General features: G+C 54.0%; 1 protein-coding gene across 2 annotated transcripts in view; it reads right to left on the bottom strand.

The window, feature by feature from the left end:
• The window catches only part of PRR12 (proline rich 12), a 29,474-nt gene that overhangs the window by 7,138 nt on the left and 3,412 nt on the right, over positions 1-18,924 (bottom strand). The window contains exons 4-9 of one of the 2 annotated variants that reach the window (XM_043436694.1): positions 15,602-18,921; positions 14,447-15,113; positions 12,107-12,540; positions 2,205-2,321; positions 1,830-1,963; positions 1,064-1,548 (exon numbers count right to left, since the gene is read on the bottom strand). In XM_043436694.1, coding sequence (XP_043292629.1) covers positions 1,064-1,548; positions 1,830-1,963; positions 2,205-2,321; positions 12,107-12,540; positions 14,447-15,113; positions 15,602-18,921 — 5,157 coding nt within the window. The remainder of the gene's footprint in view (positions 1-1,063; positions 1,549-1,829; positions 1,964-2,204; positions 2,322-12,106; positions 12,541-14,446; positions 15,114-15,601; positions 18,922-18,924) is intronic. The other variant, XM_043436695.1, reaches the window with a different exon arrangement.

The raw sequence follows: 18,924 nt of genomic DNA, 5'->3' as shown, positions 1-18,924 counted from the left end.
TACCACAACTTTATTTGGCACAGCCAAATAAATGAAATAATTAATATTTTAAAATGAAATGAAAAAAAAAAAAGAAATGAGAATTCTAAAGTACCTAACCCCAAAGGGTTTATCTAAAGGTAAAATGAGCCAATGTGCAAAATGCTTAAAATGATGCCTGGCACTTGAAAGCACTAAGTCAGCTATTATATTTTTATACATATGTGTACATATATTTTAGGTGTTACTGTCATCATAAACCAGACATCATTCTAAGCAACGGAGCTCCTATCTGGTGCCCACTATAGTTGAGTACCCCTCCTACATGCTTTACTGTGAATACCCACTTGACTTTATTATTAACCCATTTTACAGGTGAGGTCACTGAGGTGCTGCCCATTTCCTAGAGTCACCCAGTGGGTCACAGGGAACACCAGTCTCTGGGCTTCCAGGGTAGATGCTGGTCCCCAGTCCTCTCAGAACCTGCTTATGCGTGTGCACGCTGAGACACTTCAGTCAACTCTTTGCAACTTGCAACTCTATGGACTATAGAAATCTGTGCAGGCTCCTCTGTCCATGGGATTCTACAGGCAAGAATAGTGGACTGGGTTGCCATGCCCTCTTCCATGGGATCTTACTGACCCAGGGATCGAACCCCTGTCTCTTAGGTCTCCTGCACTGCAGGCAGATTCTTTACCCACTGAGCCACCTGGGAAGCCCCAGAACGTGCCTGTTCTGAGACAAAACAGCGTGGAAGCACAGCCCGAGGCGCTGCTGGACGCCTGCCAACTCAGGTGGGATTCCACACCCAGCTGTGCTGAACTCTCCTGACGTCTCAGTTTACCCACCTGTATTTGAGGACAATGTGAGTATCTACTTCATAGGGCCTCGGTAAAAAATCAAGCAAGTTAACATGTATAAACAACTTAGGGGACGGCCTGTCACGGGGTTAAGTGCCAGATAACCTTCAGCTATGGCTATGATTTTTAATTTATTACTACTATGACTGTCTGCTGACGCTGCCTGGAGCCCTCTGTACAGTGCACACCCATGCCTCTTTCTGAAAGCCACGGGGTCGCCTTACCGTCCTCGCTGGGGGCCCCGGGGGATGACTCCGAATCCGAGGAGCTGCCCGGTGGGCCCCCGCCTGCCGAGGCGCTGCCCGCCGCCTCCTTCAGCCACTTCTTCCTCTTCTTGGGGGGCGGCTCGGCCTTCACCTTGGTGGGTCGGGACTTGGGCAGCCGGGAGGTGGCAGGCTGGCCCGTGGTGAGGTTCCGATCCGGCCGAATCTGCCGGCCACCCATGCCCCGCTCGCCCCGCAGCGGCCGTTCCGCGCGCGTTGCCCTCTCTTTCTCCTTCTCTTTCTCCTTCTCCTTCTCCACGGGCCGTGGTGGCGACGGCTTCTCGGGGGCAGGGGGCTCAGGCACGGCCGTCTCAGTCGTCTGCTCGGGGGGCTTCTCGGACGTAGTCTTGTCAGGGTTCTCGGGCTTAGGAGGTGGTACCGGGGCCTTGGGGGGCGGTGCGGCGCTACCCCCAGCAGACACGGGGCCCTTGGCCTGCCCAGAGCGCCTGGAAGGAGACATAGATGGGACTGTGCTCAGCAGCCCCCGAAACCCAAATTGCCCCCCTGGCCCCCAACACCTAGCCCACAGCTGTAAGCACAGACTCTTACGGACTTGGTTTCTGTGCCCCCTCTCTCTGAGGCCCCCACTCTCTGGGTCTCTGCACCCTCTTCCCGACTCTTGCTTCGAAGCATTTTGTACTTTAAAATGGTTGATTCTATGTTATGTCAATTTCCTCCCATGTTTCACCCCTAGGCCTACTGGCCCCGCCCATGACCTCCACGGTACCTGACAGGCACTGGGGGCCGGTGCCAAGGTTTCCGAGCACAGACCCTCACGTAATCCTTCTTGTTGACGTTTTCCAGGAACTTGACGTAGAGGCGCTGGTACCGGTTTTTGGCGTCCCCGAAATACCCCAAATACTACGAAAGGAAAGCAGCACGTGAGGAACTCCCTCCTTCACCGCAGGTGGGCAGCCCAACACCCAGGACTCCCAGGCCTGTCCTGGGCTACCGCGGGAGCCTGCCGGAGGTGGAGACCCCTTCTGGATGCCTCTTAGACCCATGGCAAATCATGGCAAATCAGAGTCATGTGTGAGGGGACCCCAGCTCCTTCCCCCGCCCCCCGGCCCCCACCAGTCCCCATTCTCCTCTGCAGGCTCACATTACTGGTGGCACAAAACTGCCGCTGTCCATCCTTGATCTCCGGAGTGAATTTCTGCAGCAGCGCCTTCTGGACTCGCCAGATGGGTGGGGGCTCGCGGCCGGTCTGCAAGGCCAGCTGAGGAGGGGCACAGCAAGACCGCAGGGTCAACCCCCATCCCGGCCCTTCCAGACCCAATTCCTGACCCCTGTCCTCCCTCCACACCCCCTTAGAGAAAAGACATCGTCGTCAACAAGGACCAGTGAAGACCCAGCTAATGGGTATCTTTGGCTTCCTGATGCTCTCAGCTCTGGGGTTGCAGCTTGAATCTTGCCCTGCCTTCCTACAGCTCACCCAACACAGAGCTTCTCTGACTTGCCATGGAGTTCCCTCCCAGTAAACCCACGGTAAGTTGAAGATATCGTTAAGTCATAAAATGCACAGAATACACCTAAATACATCATAGGTTAGCCCAGCCGGCCTTAAACGTTCTCAGAACACTTAAGTCATCTAACACAAAACCTGTTTTATAATAAAGTGTAAAGTACCTCAGGTAATTTATTGAACACTGGACTGAGAGTGAAAAACAGAACAGGTGTCTGGATACAGGAGGCTTGAAAGTGTATCAGTTTAACTGCGTGGCTGGCCGTGAACTGGAGGTTTCTGTTGCTCCCTGCTACTGCACACCATCACAAGGGTATCAAAGCATATATCATTAGCCCAGGAAAAGAAAAGAATTCAAAATTAAATGCGTACTGCATTTGCATCACCATAAAACTGGAAAATCCTGAACTGAACCACTGAGGACAATGTATATTTCAAACCAGGTGGTTCATTCTATTGTTTTTGTTTGTTTGTTTCATTGTATTGAAGTAGAGCTGATTTACAATGTTGCACTAATTTCTGCTGTATAGCAAAGTGACTCAGTTATACATATTCTTTTTTATATACTTTCCCATTACGGTTTATCACAGGATACTGAATATAGTTCCCTGTGCTATGCAGTAGGACCTTGTAGTTTATCTATCCTATATACAACAGTTTACATCTGGTCATCCCAGACTCCCAATCCTTCCCTCCGCACCCACCGCCCCCTTGGCAACCCCAAGTCTGTTCTCTATGAGTCTATTTCTGCTTTGTAGATAAGTTCGTTTGTGTTGTATTGTAGATTCCACATACAAGTGTTTTCACATGGTGTTTGTCTTTCTGACTTACTTCACTCAGTACGGTAATCTCTAGCTCCGTTCATGTTGTTACAAATAGGCCGTTCATTCTGTGCTACCAGCTTTTAGTTATCACAGCTTTACGGTGTGATTGTTGTCGTTCAGTCACATCCGGCTTTTTGGGACCCCATGGACTGCAGCATGCCAGGCTTCCCTGTCCTTCACCATCTCCCGGAGCTTGCTCAAACTCATGTCCATTGTGTTGTTGATGCCATCCAACCATCTCATCCTCTGTTGCCCTCTTCTCTTGCCCTCAGTCTTTCCCAGCATCAGAGTCTTTTCCAATGAGTTGGCTTTTCACGTCAGGTGGTCAAAGTACTGAAGTTTCAGCTTCAGCATCAGTCCTTCCAATGAGTATTTAGGGTTGATTTCCTTTAGGATGGACTGGTTTGATCTCCTTGCAGTCCTGCAGTCCAAGGGACTCTCAAGAGTCTTCTCCAGCACCACAATTTGAAAACAACAATTCTTTGGCACTCAGTCTTCCTTATGGTCCAACTCTCACATCTGTACATGACTACTGGAAAAACCATAGCTTTGACTAGATGGACCTTTGTCGGCAAAATGACGTCTCTGCTTTTTAATACGCTGTCTAGGTTTGTCATAGCTTTCCTTCCAAGGAGCAAGCGCCTTTTAATTTCCTGGCTGCAGTCACTGTACAAAGTGATTTTGGAGCCCAAGAAAATAAAATCTGTCACTGTTTCCACTTTTCCCCCATTTATTTGCCATGAAGTGATGGAACCGGATGCCATGATCTTAGTTTTTTGAATGTTGACTTTTAAGCCAGACTTTTCACTCTCCTCTTTCACTCTCATCAAGAGGCTCTTTAGTTCCTCCTTGCTTTCTGCCATTAGGTATCATCTGCATATCTGAGGTTGTTGGTATTTCTCCTGGCAATCTTGAGTCCCACTTGTGATACACTCAGCCTGGCATTTCACATGATGTACTCTGCATATAAATTAAATAAGCAGGGTGACAATACATAGCCTTGACGAACTCCTGTCTCAATTCTGAAAGAGTCTATTGTTCCATGTCCGGTTCTAACTTGACCTGCATACAGGTTTCTCAGGAGGCAGTTAAGGTGGTCTGATACTCCCATCTCTTTAAGAATTTTCCACAGTCTGTTATGATCCACACAGTCAAAGGCTTTAGCATAGTCAATGAAGCAGAAGTAGATATTTTTCTGGAATTCCCTTACTTTTTCTATGATCCAATGGATGTTGGCAATTTGATCTCTGGTTTCTTTGCCTTTTCTATATCCAGCTTGTACATCTGAAATTTCTCGGTTCATTTACTGTTTGAAGCCTAACTTGAAGGTTTTTGAGCAATACGTTGCTACCATATGAAATAAGCATGATTGTATGGTAGTTTAAACTTTCTTTGGAATGAAAACTGACCTTTTCCAATCCTGTGGCCACTGCTGTGTTTTCCAAATTTGCTGACATATTGAGTGCAGCACTTTCACAGCAACATCTTTTAAGATTTCTAAATAGCTCAACTAGAATTCTATCACCTCTACTAGCTTTGTTCATAGTGATGCTTCCTAAGGCCCACTTGACTTCACACTCCAGGATGTCTGGCTGTAGGTGAGTGACCACACCACTGTGGTTATCCGGGTCATTAAGACCTTTTTTTGTATAGTTCTTCATGTATTCTTCTTAATCTCTTCTGCTTCTGTTAGGTCCTTGCTGTTTCTGTCCTTTATTGTGACCATCTTGCATGAAATGCTCCCTTGGTATCTCCAATTTTCTTGAAGAGATCTCTAGTCTTTCCCATTCTACTGTTTTCCTGTTTCTTTGCATTGTTCACTTAAGAAGGCTTTCTTATTTCTCCTTGCTATTTTCTGCAACTCTGCATTCAGTCGATGTATCTTTTTCTTTCTCCTCTGCCTTTTGCTTCTGTTCTTTTCTCAGTTATTTGTAAGGTCTCCTCAGAGAACCACTTTGCCTTCTTCCATTTCTTTTTCTTTGGGATGGTTTTGGTCACTGTCTCTTATACAGTGTTTAGGAACCTCCATCCATAGTTCTTCAGGCTCTCTGTCTACCAGATCTAGTCCCCTGAATCTATTCTGGGACAAGCCATCCGCCTGACTCAAAGAAATGACAGAATCTGAGCACTCACCCACCCACTGTCTTCTAGATATGGTGATGGGGACCATGGTACGGCAGAGAACAAGGCTGACAAAGCCTTTTTCGGGGTCATTACAGATGTAGTAACACAAGCAAAGAACAAAACAGGGCAAGGTTGTGCCTAGAATAGACACGTGACAGGTTACCTGAGACCATTTATTTCATCAGCCTGTCCACTGCAGGGTAGGACAGTGACACAAAGCCTCCCCAATCTCCACTCCCCTCAGCACACTCAGACCCCCATCCCCAAACCCAAGGCTTATGTATCCCTGTAAGGCACTGAGAACCAAAGGATGTTAGACCCAGAATCTGATCGCAGGGAGTAAGAGGGGTACCTGGGAACCAGGCTTGGGCATAAAAAAAATAACAGCACAAGTAATAAATGTGTTGATGGCAGGTGTCCCAGAAGCCTAGAAGGACTCTGGACTCAGGCTCAATCCAAGAATACTTCCTTGAAGAAGTGACACCTAAATGAGCCTGTGTCTTCCCTTAGGGGGCTGGGTGATGATCAAGGACTACCAGGTGACGTGAAGGACAGCTCTGGCTCTAGAAAAGAGCAGCTGACAGGCATCAATAAGTAAAGAATAAGAACACAGTGGGAAATATGCACTGGGCTTTGTGATAACCCAGAGATAAATGACAGGCAAGCCCTGGCATTCAAAGAATCCACAGTCAAGTGATAGACAGGATTCAGACGATAACTCCAATGGATTGATCATGGCTGCCCTGAGCACTAGGGTCAGGAGCAGCAAGTGCTGGGATCAGTTAGTGATGTCTGCCGCTGACAGCAGCTGCAGCTCAGAAGCCTGAATGCCACGTACTGGTTATCTACTCTTGGTTTTTGGTCAAATGTTTTTATATCCACGAATTTTTGTATCCTTCAGATCAGCCAGGGGATCAGAGAGGAGTTAAAATAACCTAATGAAAATGAGGGCCAGAGAAGTTCTTGGCTGCAATCTCACTGGATAAGAATGAGGCAGAAAAAAAAAAGAATGAGGCAGAATGAGACAGGGCTGTGAACCTCTCATCCCAAGTGCTTTCCCCGAAGATACCACAGTTTTCAATCCTCCCTCCTGGCTCCTCAGGTCAGAGGCCCAAAGATCAAAAAGGCTATTTCCAATCCTTTTCAAGGATTGAAAAGTTCATTTACATCCTGCCTGCTCCAAAACCTTCCAGGGCCCCCAAAGCAGATTCCACAGCCTGGCACAGAGACTGCTTCAGTTTCCTTTCCTCTCTCCCACCCCAGGCCATCCTGGGGTGGCTCTCAAAGCTCAGCACACAAAGCCTAGACTCTCTGACTTCCAGGTTTCTGAATATGCAGGGCCCCTGACTAGGGGTGCCTTTTCCCCTCACTGTGGATATAATGTTCCTTGTTCCAGTTCTCAGACGCTTTTGAAAAAATTCCATCAGAGCACCTCTTCCTCTGTCTCTTGCCACTGCCAATCTCCTTTCTCTAAGGAGCCAGCTATTTCTCTTAACTGGACGTGGGGCCCTCAACTCACCACATCCTGATTGGGCTTGGCTTCTTTCCCCAAACCACTCTTCCTCCCAGGATCCCACCATCCCCCAATCATCCAGGCCCTGGCGACATTCTCCTTGCCTTCTCCCCAAACAGGGTCCGTTAGTCCCAAAGCCACGTCGTTCCTTTCTTACCCCATGTCAATCAAATCACAGACCACACCCACTTCCCCTAAGTGGGAAAGTTGTCCCACCCAGGGCCCCCATTCAATGGAAGCCACAGCTGATTGGAGGAGACCTGACAAGGGCAGCCAATCAGCAGGCACACCATGAAGCTCATCTTTACTTCAAATGCTGTGCTGGACCAATCAGATTGTCTTCTGGGAATCTGAATGGTGACAAGCTGAGACAAGGGGAGTAAGCAGCAGGATATGAGTAAGCTAGAAGCACCCAGCTTGGCCATTAAGGAGAAAACTACAGGGTCAGACACAGGGGAATCTGTGTCACAGAACTGAGGCAGTGGACAGACTGTCAACAGGACTGCAGTTTCCCAGCCACCTCCCTGCTGGCCGGGGGCAGAGAAGCACCCAGGCAACCCAGAGCAGATTTTCAAGCAGGCACCCCCTGATCTCACTAGCAGCATGACCTGGACTCTGCCCACCTTCCCGGCCTCGGCTCCTGCTGTCCAGCCACTGAAGCCCTCGCTTCCATCCCAACACATCACATAGACATGCCTCACCACAGGGCCTTTGCACAGACTATTCCCTCTGCCTGGACTGCCCTCCACATACTTTTCTCCATCCAATAAACTTACATGCTTAGAGATTAGCTCCTGATAAATCTTTACCATTCCTAAGGACTGGGAGTTAATATTTTCATGCCCATTTTACAGGCGGGGAAGCTGAAGCAGAGAGGGCGGTTAACCCTACATTGTCCAGTTCAGTAAGCCCTCCCCACACATAGTTCTTGAGCACTTGAAACGCAGTTCATCTGAATCAATGTTCTGTAAGTGTAAAATATAGTATCGATTGCAAAGACTTGTTAAACAAGAAAGACCATAAAATAACTCACTAACTCTTCTTAAACTGTCCAGAAACTAAATATTTTAGATGTACTGAGTTAAAGAAAACCCTATGGCTAACCTCACACATCTTTTAACTTTTTTAAAATAAATGTAAATGTAAGAAAATCTGAAATGAAGAACATGGCTCGTATGATTATTTCTACTGGGCTGCCCTTGTTTTACCATAAACTACGGCCAGTGGCCCATTTCTATAAATCTATGAGTTAAGAATGGTTCTTACTTTAAAGGATTGTGAAAAAGAAAATAAAAAACCAAACAAAACCAAAAGAATACCTGGCAGACACCACAAGCTGCTTGCAAAGCTTAAAGTATTTACTATCTGTGCACTGTGCCTAGCTGCTCAGTCGTGTCCGATTCTTTGTGACCCCATGGACTGTAGCCTGCCAAGCTCCTCTGTCCATGGGGTTCTCCAGGCAAGAATACTGGAGTGGGTGGCCATGCCCTGCTTCACAGGATCTTTCCAAACCTGGGACCGAACCCAAGTCTCTAGCCCTAGCCCTTGACAAAAAAAGTTTGCCAAGCTCTACATTAGAGATTTGCCCAAGAGCAGAGATGAGTAATAGAAGCAAAGTTCTGTTTTGTTTTTATTTGGCTGTGTGGCCATGAGGCATGTGGGATCTGTTACCCGACGAGGGATCGGACCTGTGGCCCCTGCATTGAGAGTGTGGCGTCTTAACCACTGGTCCGCTAGGGAAGTCTCAGAAGCAAAGTTTACAGGGTGCTTTCGACACGCCACCCACAGTCAGAACACCGGACGGGCTGTAAAACCTGAGTCTTCACATTGTATGAAGGAGTTCTAACACAATCAGCTCCCATTTTACAGATGAGGAAACTGAGGCTCAAGATGGTCAAACCCTAGTCCAGCTTGGAAGTGGCACAGATTCAAGCCAATCAATTTTGCGCCAAAGCTGGGCTCTTAACAACCATGCTGCCAGCCCGCCCAGACTCCAGAGACACGAACAAGTCCTCATCTGCATGAGTGGCTCAATCCTGGGGCTCTGAGTTCCCCATCAGTACACATACCCGTGTTGTATTTTAAGCATCTGAGTCCTTGGCTGGCCCCCTCCCCTGCCCCATGCCAGCTGGGAGGTGGTATCAGATAGCCCTGGCTCCAATCCTTGCTTGGCACTCGCCAGCCAAATGATTCCCTCACCCTAAATGTGAACTTCCTCATCTGTAAACTGGGGATGGTCAGGGTCCCAGAGTCTGGCTCATCTGGTCCAGTACTGGGTGCCCAGAGGCACTACCAGTGTTTGCTAGAATTCTAATACCCAGAGAACAGCTGACCCTGGTGCTGAGAGCGTGGGCTCCCAGGGCCAGTAACCGAGTCCAGGTCCCAAGCTGCAAAAGCCTAGAAAAGCCACTTTAATGCTCTGAGCCTCAGTTTCCTTCCTTGTAAAAGAAGGATAGTAATCTTTATAAAGAAAGATAACATTTACAAGTGGGGGCAATGTTTTGCAGGACAATGTGAAAATACTACATGCCACTGAATGGTACACTTAAAAATGGTTAAAATGAGGACTTTCCTGGTAGTTCAGTGGTTAAGACTCAGTGCTTCCACTGCAGGAGTTGGGGGGGAGGGCGGCGTGGGTTCGATCCCTGGTCAGGGAACTAAGATCCCACATACAGTGTGGCATGCCCCCCCACAGAAAAAAAAAAAAAAACAGTTAAAATGATAAACTTCATGATATGTATTGGTTATCATGATTAAAGGGGGAAAAAAAATCAAACTAAATTCTGAATGTGATATATCCCAAATCCTAAACCTTGGACTTCCCTGGTTGTCCAGTGGTTAAGAATTCACCTGCCAATGCATGGGACCTGGGTTTGATCCCTGGTCCAGGAAGATCCTACGAGTCATGGGGCAACTAAGCCCATGTTCCACAACTACTGAGCCTGAGCTCCAGAGCTCATGCTCCTCAACAAGATAGCCACAACTAGAGAAAGCCCATGTGCAGCAAAGAAAGGCCACTGCAGCCAAAAATAAACTAAAAAAAAAAATCCTATCCCCTGAGAACTGGTAGCAGTTCCCATCACTGCTGTTCATTTGACATCTCCATCGCTTATCCCAGGCTGAAGGCCAAAGAGTCTCAGAAATCTTGAAATTAAATGAAACGATGTACACCGTGAGGAAGGTGGGAGGACTGGCCAGGGAAGGATACTGAGACTCAAGGCATCTGGAATGGTCCAGTCGCTGGTGGAGGGGTGGGGATGTGAGAGTTCACTCTAGCATTCATTCTGCTTGACAACTTACATATCTCTTGTGAATGTTCTTTTGTATGTTATCAAATACCATAATACGAAGACCATAAAACTACGGGTGAGAAGATACGGCCTGGGATTGGTGGGCTGGGGCGGAGGAGGTAGAATGATGGGACTTTCCTCGTGGTCCAGTGGTTAAGATTTTGCATGCCCAATACAGGGAACATGGGTTTGATGCTTGGTTGGGGAACTAAGATCCCACATGCTGCGATGTGCGGCCAAAAAAAACAGAAAAGAGCAGAAAAAGAATGCCAGGGTGGAGAGGAAGCAGGACCAACAAAAAGGTGATAAGGTAAAAGCTGAGTGCTGGATACACACAGCCCCCTTACTCTATTTGCTCTACTCTTTCCATAAGAAAATAAATTGAAAACAACACAGGAAAACGCACATTACCCTCATCTCCCAAAACACACTCTCAGTAACAAAGTATAATAATAGTGCCTATCTTTATAATGAATGCACTCCACAATGTCTCCATCTGTAACTGACAAGAAGCAACACTCAAGGTGAAATTAAAGTTAAGATACATGGTTCTGGCCCCCTAGTGAATATCCAGTCAGTGACAGTAACTCACATGAAGAATGGCTTTACTGAGCCTTTGGTATCTTCACCAGGGCGATCATGGCTTGCTGACCTACTGAGAACTCCTTCTACCCCATGCCCTGTGCAAAGCACCACCTGGCATCTGAATTCACCTACCCTTGTCAAGCACTGACATTAACCCTCTGTTCCAATTACCTTGTTCAATGAACAAATGACCACAGGAGAGATCAGTACACTTTTTCTGTAACAAAGTAGACAAGAAGTATTTTGGGATTTGTGGGTCAGCTCAGCTCTGCTGCAAAAACCCCACTCTGCTATTGGATGGGAAAAGCGGCCTATGTATATAATATGTAAATAAGTGGGCGGGGCCATGTGCCAATAAAACAATTTCCAAAACCAGGTGGGGTGGGGGTGGGGTGTGTGTGTGTGTGTATGTGTGTGTGTGTGAGAGAGAGAGACAGTGTGCCCATCCCTGTATAAAGTAATTGGAAGTAGTAAATGGGCTGGCTATATAAAGTATTTAACAAGACTTCCCTGGTGTTCCAGTGATTAAGACTGTGCTTCCACTGCAAAGGGCGCAGGTTCTATCCCTGGTCACGGAACTAAGATCCCATATGCCCTACGGTGCGGCCAGAAAAATAAAACAGGGTTTAAGATGTGGCCTGACACACAGGCATTCCTAAACCATCAGCTGCGACTTTATAGGTGTGCGTTTTCATAGGTACTGCTGCTGCTGCTGCTAAGTCGCTTCAGTCATGTCCGACTCTGTGCGACCCCACAGACGGCAGCCCACCAGGCTCCCCCGTCCCTGGGATTCTCCAGGCACGGGTCACATCAATACCTCACCTTTCCAACTAGAAGTGACAAGTAGCCTTTATAGCACCCATCGGCTTGTGTTAGAAGCTCCCTCTTCAGCTTTGTCCCTTAGTATGACCCTAACACAGCAAGAGCATCTGGAATAACTGCCAACAATCATTTCACCCTATTTACTGGTGACATACGCATATACACCCAAATAACAGCTCAGAGGCCGGGATCTTCCACTCTGACGAGCAAGTCCCATCCGCCTGCCCTGCCGCGAGTCTCAGGAGGTGCAGGGGGCAGGCCCCGCCACCGCGGTACGTGCAGTCCCCAGCACCCGGCCTGTCATCCAACAAGCGCGCCGTGAACGCTCCAGCGGCCGAGGCAGCAGGCTCGCTGGTCCCCTGTGACGCCCGGGGGGCTCACCTTGAGGGAAGGGATGTCCTCGGCGCGGATGACGAACTCATCGCGCTCCCGGAAGATGCCCTCCCCGCCACTCTCGCCCGCCTCCTCGTCCGTCTCCCCGCACACGGCTGCCGTCTCCTGCTTCTTGGCCAGGTGCAGGGGCCGGGCGTCGGGCGGCTCCGGGTCCTCCGGCGACGGGGCAGCCGGCTCCTCAGGGGGCGGCGGCGGGGGCGCGGCGGCCGGTGGGGGCGGCGGCGGCGGCGGCGGGGGCGCGGGGGCGGGCGGCGACGGCAAGGCCGGCGGTGCAGGAGCGGGTGGTGGCGGCGGCGGCGGCGAGCTGGGCACGGGGGCCACCAGTGGGGGTGGCGAGGGCAGGGCTGGCGGTGCGGGCGGCGGCTGCGGTGTCGGGGCGGGAGGCGGCGAGGGCGGGGGCTTCTCCTCCAGCAGCGGGGGCTCTGGGGGCGAGAGGGGCATCAGGATTGGAGACCCGTTCAAACCCGCCCCCCCACCAAACTTGTTACCTGCTGATGGTGAAAAGTCTCTCAGACTATTCTGGGGGGTCCCAGCACAGTCCTCCTCCTGCCCTGTACTCCAACATCCCTCCTGATCAAACTGAGCTCTTCACCTAACTACCATCTCTGCCCCCAACCCCCCTCCATCTCTACTTTCCATTCCTCTTCTGTTACCCTTTCTCCTCCTTCAAAGAGGGTCCTGTCTGGACCGCTCACTGTCCTCTCCCTGACCTTCAACACCCACCCAGTCCCCTGACACCTACAAGAAGCCCGCGTTCCTTTAACTTCTCTTTCCAGTGTCCTAATGGGCTTCCCTGGTGGCTCAGATGGTAAAGAATCCACCTGCAACGTGGGAGACGTGGGTTTGACCCTGGGTTGGGAAGATCCCCTGGAGGAGGGCATGGAAACTCACTCCAGTATTCTTGCTTGGTGAATCCCCATGGACAGAGGAGCCTGGCGGGCTGCAGTCCATGGGATCACAAAGAGTCAGACATGACTGATCGACTAGGCACTCAGGCAGACATGCCGCTCTGGTCCTCATCTTTCCCTGGTCTCCACAGACCCCAGTGTCATAGGGCAGTTCTGCAGCCCAACTGCAGTACTCAAGTGTCCCCCTCTCCGCAATGGCCAGGAGGCCTCTCTGGTCCCATCAGACCCCCCTCACAGCTCCCCAACCTGGTCCCTACAAAGCTTCTGGCCCTGTCCTGCCCCCAGTCTCCAAATACCATTCGCCATTCCAGCACCTCGTCTCTTGTCCCTGAATGTCCCTCCCTGTGCCAACAGCCCCTCTGCTCCTTCCTTATTGCCACCCAGCTCCCCAACAGTCCTTCTGCCACACCAGCATCCCTCCCTGAGACTCCAGTGGGGATTCTGAGCCCCTGAAATGGGCTCCCACAAAGTCCACTTTAGTCCAGAATTACCTTTGCTGCCTTGGGGCCCCAGTCTGCTGCTTACTTCCCATTTGTTAATGTCCCTCCCGATTGCTGGGTCATCCCCTCTGTATACCTGTTCCTTTTCTGCTCAGAGGTCTCATCCTTCTCTATCCAAGCTCTCCCCTCTCCTTTCTTCAGCCTACTCTTCAGTCTCAGAATTGCCAATGCCCTCTCCTTCCTGATAAACACCCATGATATTTGAAACATCCCCACCTGCCCAGCCCAATGCCTTGAGATCTCCTGACTTCTCAAACTGCTTCTGATCCATCCCTGGGTCCTTAGCCATGAGCCTTCCTTCCAAGGCCCTCTCTTCCTCTGATGTTCTCTCCCATTAGAGCCGATCCAGACACTCTGCATAGAACCCGCCAGTGTTTCCCATCTCTTCCTTGATGCTTTCCTTTAGTCTCTCACTGTCTTACTCCCCACTTCCCACCTTTCTACAACCTTCCAGAAGACGTCACCATTCCATAAGACTCCTCTGAGCATCCAAGCCTCCTCATTCACTGCTCCAAACGCCCTCCCCCAAACCTCATCTCTTTCATCCCCAGTGCCCCTATCAAAGCCCTTGAAATTTTGTCCAACATGCCCTCTCAGAACTGAATGCCATTCAGATCTGACTGTACCCCTAGCCTTTCCTGATGCCTCACACCCCACGATCTGACTAGTCATTATTAATGCATGTTTCTTTAACCAACCCTGCCCAAGTCTCTGTCTGCTCCCCCAGGCCCTCTTCTGTCCTCTATCACACATCTCTAACCCCTAGAGCTCTTCTCACGTCCCACGTCCCCTCTCATCAATTTTAAAAGCTCTCTCCGACCCTGGCACCCACCTGCCCCATCACTTATAAGCTAGGCTGAACAGTGTGTAATCTATACCATCAGACCTGGTCGCCCCCAGACCTCCTTCCCAGCTCTCACCAGGTGTGCCACTGCTGCTGGCACTGGGGAGCCCCGGGAGCGGTGGTGGCCCGGGGACTGCAGCCTCTGCAGCCAAGGGGGGCCCATCCGGAGTGGAGGCGTCCTTAGGCCCGGCCAGCGGCGGGTCGTCGAGAGCAGAGATGGCCGAGGAGATGCTCTCCTGGAGGTCCCGGTTCTTGGCAACAGAGTCTTCCTCGTCGGAGGAGAAGGAGGGCAGGGTCTCCAGGTTCCGCTTCAGCTCCTCGTCCAGTCGCTTGCAGGGCGAAGGGCAGCCGAGCCCCAGCCCCTCGCTCTCAGCGGCCTCCAGCGCGCCCCCCAGCCCAAAGGCGCTGGCGGGTGGGGGGTGTGGCACAGTGGGGGCGGTGGGGGGCTGGGGAGGCAGGCCCCGGGTCGGCACGGTGGGCGGCACACTCTTGGGGGGGCTGAGCGGGGGTGTCAGGCCGGCCTGGTAGAGTGGTGGATGGCGCTTGCCTGACTTGAGAAAGTCCAGGAACGAAGCCATGAAGCCGGACTTCATCTCAGGCTGCTTCTCCTCCACCTCCTTGATCTTGGCCTCAATCTTCTCCCGAGTGAGGCTGGAGTCCAGGCTGTTGTGGTCAGCTCCCGACATGGCATCACCCGAGGAGGCTCCCAGACCATCGCCGGCCTTGGGCACAGACAGCTTGATCTAGATGTGGGGGCAGTGGGCAGTCAGGGCCCATGTGTCCCGGCCCCTGAGTCCCCTCTTGCCTCAAACTCAGGACTCTGGGGCCCCAGTCCTCTTCCTGTCTAAGACTATGAAGTTCAAACTCAGCAATCTCAGCCTGCAGACCTGGAACTCAAGCCCACAGACCCTTTTGCTCAGATTCCAGAATGACAGGACTGATATTCCTCCCTCATTACTCACTGACCCCCTCCCACAAGACCTAAGAACCCAGGATCCTCACAATCGATAGTCCTGTGGGACCTAGAAGCTAGGAACACAAGCACTAACTCCCAGCCTCCCTCTGGATACACAAATTTCAACTCTCAGATCTCTCCAAGCATGGAACTCTGGAGTTTGAGCCCTCTGATTCCTTTTCTCCTGGGAATTAGTTCATACCATATTCTCCATCATGCCCAAGAACCTCCAATGTGGCCCCAACCCCCAGGCATCAGGGTCCCAGCCCCCCTCACCTTCAGTGGTTTCAGGGGCTCCAGCCGAGTGCCCCCTGCCTCCTCGGCCTTCCTGCCCCGGCCCCGGCCCCGGCCCCGAGGTTTCTTGGCCCCGTCAGCAGGAGTGGAGGCTGAGGCTGGCCCAGCGGTGGTGGGGACCTCCAGTGGGCGAATCCGGGGTCTCCCGCGGGGCCGGGGCGGCCCATCACGCTTGGCCTTGGTGGGTTTGCGACCTCTGCGCCGGGGGCCGTCAGGGCCTGGGTTGGGTGGACAGAAGTCTATGTCACCCAGCGGGGAGAGAGCCGGGCGGGAGCGGCAGCTGGACACCAGGTCAGGCAGGCGCCGGGGGTTGAGGCGGATGTCAGCGGGCACGTCAGCTTTGTCCTCATCGGCCTCAAACTCGTACTCCTGGGCATACAGTTTCTTGGGTGTCTGGAAGGGTGGGTCACGGCGCCGCAGCAGGTGGAAGGAGGACGTCTTGAGCAGCTTCTTTGGCTTGGTAGAGCAGAAGATGGGCGAGGTCAGGCCTCCCTTGGGCTCCGAGGCAGGGGGCGGAGGCGGCGGCGGGGGAGGCGGGGGTGGGGGGGCCGCCTGGTGCGGCCCACTCTGGATCAGGCCCAGGGGCTCAGCATTGACCGTGGAGGGCAGCTCGGGGGGCTTGTTGGGGTCCAGGCCCAGGCCCGGAGTCTCAGGGCCGGCTCCAGTGGCCCGACCAGGGCAGTAGGGCCCGTAGGGATCATAGGCAGGAGGGCCGGGGGGTGGCCCGGTCCCCGCCTTGGGATCACCCTCGTCCTCGGGCGGCCCAGCCTTGCCATAGTCGTCCGCCGGCCCTCCGCCGAACATCTCCTCCATGGTGGGGAAGAAACTGCGCTCCTCGTCTTGGAGCAAGGAGTCAGGGAAGCAGATGGAGGTGAGCGGCACGAAGCGGGGGGCCTTGGTGCCTTGCGGGCTGGGGCTGCGGTAGGCACCGGAGGGATCCTTGCCCTCGGTGTTGGGCGGGCCCACGCCAGTGTCACCGGGCCCAGCGGGCAACGGCTCCAGGGCCCCCAGCAATTCTTGCATGGCACCAGGCGGCTCCAGGCTCTCCTCCGGCCGCAGGCGGGGGCTGGGGGCACCGGGCTCCAGGCCGTGGCTGCGGAGGTGGGCCTCAAGCTGGAGGGGCATGGGCGGTGGGGGTGGGGGCGGTGGCGGGGGCGGCTGGGGTGCCCCATCTCGGGCGGCCGGCTCAAGGAGGTGGACGCCGACTTTGGGAGCACTGGAGGAGGGGCTGGGAGCGTGGCTGAGGACCGAGGGGAGCAGCTGGGGAGGAGGGGGCGGCAGCACCAGTGGGAGGTCGGGGCCCCCCGCCTCTAGGAGGAGGCCGTGGGGGGCAGGCTGGGCCGACTGGGCCGTGGGTTGGGGGGGCGGAGGGCTCTTTTGGAGGAAGGCCCCCAGCTCCTTGGCACCTGCCCCGTAGTGGACAACTGAGGTGGCCAGCCCCTCGGGGGTCTCGCCACCCCGTTCCGGCCCTTTCTTCTTCTCCTTCAGCCGCCCCAGGCCCAGCTCCAGGGCCGCGGTGGCACCCTCGTCAAGGCTGGCGCTGGTCCGGATGACGCTCTGCAGATGGTACCTCTGGGGGTCTTCCTTGGCCAGCTCGTAGGGTGTGCCTGGGGGACCCCCAGCCCCGCCACTCCCCCCAAGTCCCTTGGAGGCATCTGCCGCCCCATCTTCGCCCACCAGGCCATCTGCCCCTGAGGTCCGCGGGGGGCTGGGCGCCTGGAGGAGGTGCTGAATGAGGAATTCTTCATCCTCCGTACGCTCAGCGGGAGGCCCGCCGGGGCCCGCCAGCAGCTCGGAGCCGTCCCCCTTGCCCTTGTAGCCACCTGCTCCAGCTGCATAGCTGCTGGCCCCTGGGGGTGCCAGGAACGGGGCTGAGGCCAGGACAGAGCTCAGGTATTTGCCAGGGGCTCCCGGAGAGCCAACTCCGGGCGGGCGGCCGGGGGCAGGTGGCGACTGCAGTGGGCGGATGATGTGAGAAGGGCTGGCCTCTCCGCCGCCCCCCAGGGAGCTGGGCCCCCAACCGCCTCCATGGCCCGAGAGTGCTGGGGAATGGCCAGTACTGTAGCTGAGCGAGGGGCTGGCCGTGGGCAGACCCTGGGAGTGGGCAGCTGGCCCCGGGTACGGCTCACCCTGCACCCCATACAGCTGCCCCTGCAGTTGGTCTGGGGAATAGCTCTGACACGTGGCTAGGCCAGGAGGCGGGGGACCACTCGGGGGCTGCTGGGGCCCCCCTGAGTAACTAGGGCCTTTGCTCAAGTCCTGTGCTTGACCCCCTCCGAACCCCTGCCCATAAGCCTGGGGTCCTAGAAGCCCTTGGGGCTGACCGGGGGAATAGGCCTGGCCTCCTGCTCCTCCAGCCCCGGAGGCCTTCCCAGTGGCATAGGCCGCTGCTGGCCCACCTAGGCTCTGGCATTTGGGTGTGGCGGTCGAACGGGCTGGTGGGGGCCTACTGGCACCGCCCGCAGCTGCCCCGTAACCACCTTTGCCCGTCTTGTAACCAGGCGACTGAATGATGGGGCGGTAACCTCCACCGCCACCTCCTGCACCACCTCCTCCAGCTGCCTCAGGGCCTGCAGCCCTGCCTGATGCCCCGGCCGTGGCTCCACTGGGCCCAGCTTTGCTAGGCTCACCAGCGCCAGGGGAGGGTTCCCCACCACCCAGCGGGCTGCAGGCCAAGTTGGCCCGATGGCCCATGGAAGCGTAGCTGCCTCCGCAGCTCAGGTAGTGCTGGAGGGCATGGGCTGGGGGTGGGGGTGGGGGCGGCTGGGCACTGGCGGGCCGCTGGTAGTGCTTGATGACGGTGTCCTGGCGGGGCAGGGCCCGCTCAGGGGGCGGCGGGCCGGGGGCAGCACCCGAGAAGTTGTAGAGCTGTGGAGAGGATTGTTCGGCTGCGGCGGCGGCAGCAGCGGAAGAGGAAGCCAGCAGGTTGAACTGAGTCGGGAGGTGGCGGGGAGGTGGGGGTGGGTCTGGGGGACCAGGGCGGTAAGGTGGGGTTTGGGCTGGGCCGAGACCAGCGGGCCCCAGGACACCACCCCCCGCCAGGCGCTCAAAACCTAGCGAGGAGGGCACCGTGGGTGCCTGCGAGGGCTTCAGGTGCAGCACGTCATGGGGGGACAGGAGCCCATTAGCTGGGGGACTAAACGGGGGATCCTGGAGGGTGAGGGAAGAGGGAACTGGGAAGGGGCGGCTGCCAAAGGAAGCCGGGTGCTGATAAGCCGAAAGGGCGGAGGAGGATGGAAATGTGCTGGAACCGGGCAGGGCGCCTGAGATGAAGAGCTCCGTGGGGCCTGGCGTGTGCATGGCTA

The sequence above is a fragment of the Cervus canadensis genome, chromosome 18 (assembly GCF_019320065.1).
Source record: "Cervus canadensis isolate Bull #8, Minnesota chromosome 18, ASM1932006v1, whole genome shotgun sequence".
NCBI classification, from domain to species: domain Eukaryota; kingdom Metazoa; phylum Chordata; class Mammalia; order Artiodactyla; family Cervidae; genus Cervus; species Cervus canadensis.
This window is presented reverse-complemented; position numbering and strand designations above follow the sequence as displayed.